This window comes from Echinococcus granulosus (genome assembly GCF_000524195.1).
Source record: "Echinococcus granulosus chromosome Unknown EG_S00302, whole genome shotgun sequence".
Taxonomy (NCBI): domain Eukaryota; kingdom Metazoa; phylum Platyhelminthes; class Cestoda; order Cyclophyllidea; family Taeniidae; genus Echinococcus; species Echinococcus granulosus.
This window is the reverse complement of record NW_020170682.1, coordinates 1,030-2,799: the sequence shown is the minus strand read 5'-3', so window position 1 is coordinate 2,799 and position 1,770 is coordinate 1,030. Positions and strand designations below refer to the sequence as shown.

Below are 1,770 nucleotides of genomic sequence, written 5' to 3'. Positions count from 1 at the left end.
TTTCCACTTTGCCTTTCCTTATTGATGGGGAATGGAAATTGGTAAAGCCTCCTACAAGCAACACCAGTTTCATGAGGAATGACTTTGATTTGATCACTAACGTAGCTTTTAAACGATGTTGTTTGCTGACTCCTACTGTTGTTGTGTACGCACAAATGGGCACTCTCTTGCATCACTTTACTGGCATGCAGAATGGAGTGAACTTGCTCTTTCCATCACATTCGCCTGCCGTGTGTGCTCCTCTTCACCCTCTACCTAAGCCGGAGTCCTGTTTATGCATTATACAAATATTTCACAAATCAGTCTCACTGTTTAATAAAGGGGAAAAAGTAGACTTTGTTTGCATAGAGACACTTATCTGCAGTAAAACAAGAATGTATTGGTGCCTGCTGCCCAAGGATATTGTATGGACGTTAGAGGTAAAATTAGTGCATATACTTGAAATAGACACATGCTCTGGGACACAGAAGTGATTCGGAATATTTGGTAGCTTTAGATGACTCAATGGATATAAAATCATTGTGTAAGTAAAAGGCGAGTGAACTTATTGCCTATATCCATTGAATTCTTATTATATACGGAGAGTTAGAACGGATCATATATTTGATTATTGGGGATGGATTGTTTAGGGGTGAATGATTGTAGAGATGTGTAATACTTATGTTGTTTTAATGTGCCTTTCAGGGAGGACGCGATCAGGAAATTCAAACCTTGTAACTGGATCGTCCTCTCCCTTACCTAGTGACTGCGGCTCCCCTCCTTCTTGAATATTGTATTTTCCCTATACATCTTGTCGTCTTTAATAAAGATGTCCAAAGCAAACCAACCGGGCTTGTCCAGGAACGCTAGGAATCGGGAAGCGGAGACCGAGGAGCCTCGCTCCACAGATGGTTACCGAGTAGATTGTCGACAACGTAGGTAAAAGGATTCGTTTGGGGTATTGTTATCTCTTCGGCATGCCTCCAATTAGAAGATGTAGCAGATGTGGTGTAGCTGAATTCGACAGGTTTTCATAACCAACAACGTATCGGCGATTGCTTCTTCGGGATATTAGTTGGAGGGTAGGATTTGACACATTGCATTTGCCTAGTCAAAGGGCGGTGAAGTACTGACTGTAAGTGGATTAGATCTGGTGGTGAAGCATGGGTGTGGTGAGATTAACGGCATAGACTTGATGATTAATGAATGGGTGGCTCAAGGAGCGTATGCTGCAGCAGTGCACATTAAATGGTGCAGAACTCCGCTTGGAGACACATTGCAATTCCTCTACACATTATCCACCTTTCCTCTTTCTGTATTCATGTCTCACATTATCCCGTTTTCAGGCATTTCCTTCTTCCTAACTGCAAGTCTTAGATTGTGCATATGATTGCTGACGAGTAAGGCAGGGCTTGGGGTAAGCTTGTCCAGGAATGAACGCCAGCTCCACTAGTGAATTAAGGTTGCTATTTTGGCATCAACCAACAAACACTCATCAAACAGATCAGACCTTACACAAAATATACTGATTTGTAGTGATGAAACCCAAGATGCCCATCCACTTAACATGAGGTCTTTTCAATGAACAGTAAAATCACTTCAGTTTAGCAATCGCTACAATTGTAGTGAAGTAAGTGTTAGCCTAATACTAAATGGGTCAATCACCGATACCAGCTAACCACTTTAAATGTGCTAAAATTATTAAAGCACAAGGTTGCGTACCTTTTTGTCTGATCAAAAGTGGGGTTGGATTTGTCGCACACACTTGGATGCATGAACGGCTGCATTCGA

General features: G+C 41.9%; 1 protein-coding gene across 1 annotated transcript in view; it reads right to left on the bottom strand. All coding sequences in view use genetic code 11, as the record gives it.

The window, feature by feature from the left end:
* The window catches only part of EGR_10914 (hypothetical protein), a gene marked incomplete at both ends in the record, with an annotated part of 4,046 nt that extends 2,498 nt beyond the window's left edge, over positions 1 to 1,548 (bottom strand). The window contains 3 exons of the mRNA XM_024500163.1: positions 310 to 353; positions 439 to 551; positions 1,495 to 1,548. Of these exons, the coding sequence (XP_024345419.1) occupies positions 310 to 353; positions 439 to 551; positions 1,495 to 1,548 (211 nt within the window). The remainder of the gene's footprint in view (positions 1 to 309; positions 354 to 438; positions 552 to 1,494) is intronic.
* Positions 1,549 to 1,770: the final 222 nt, after the last annotated feature.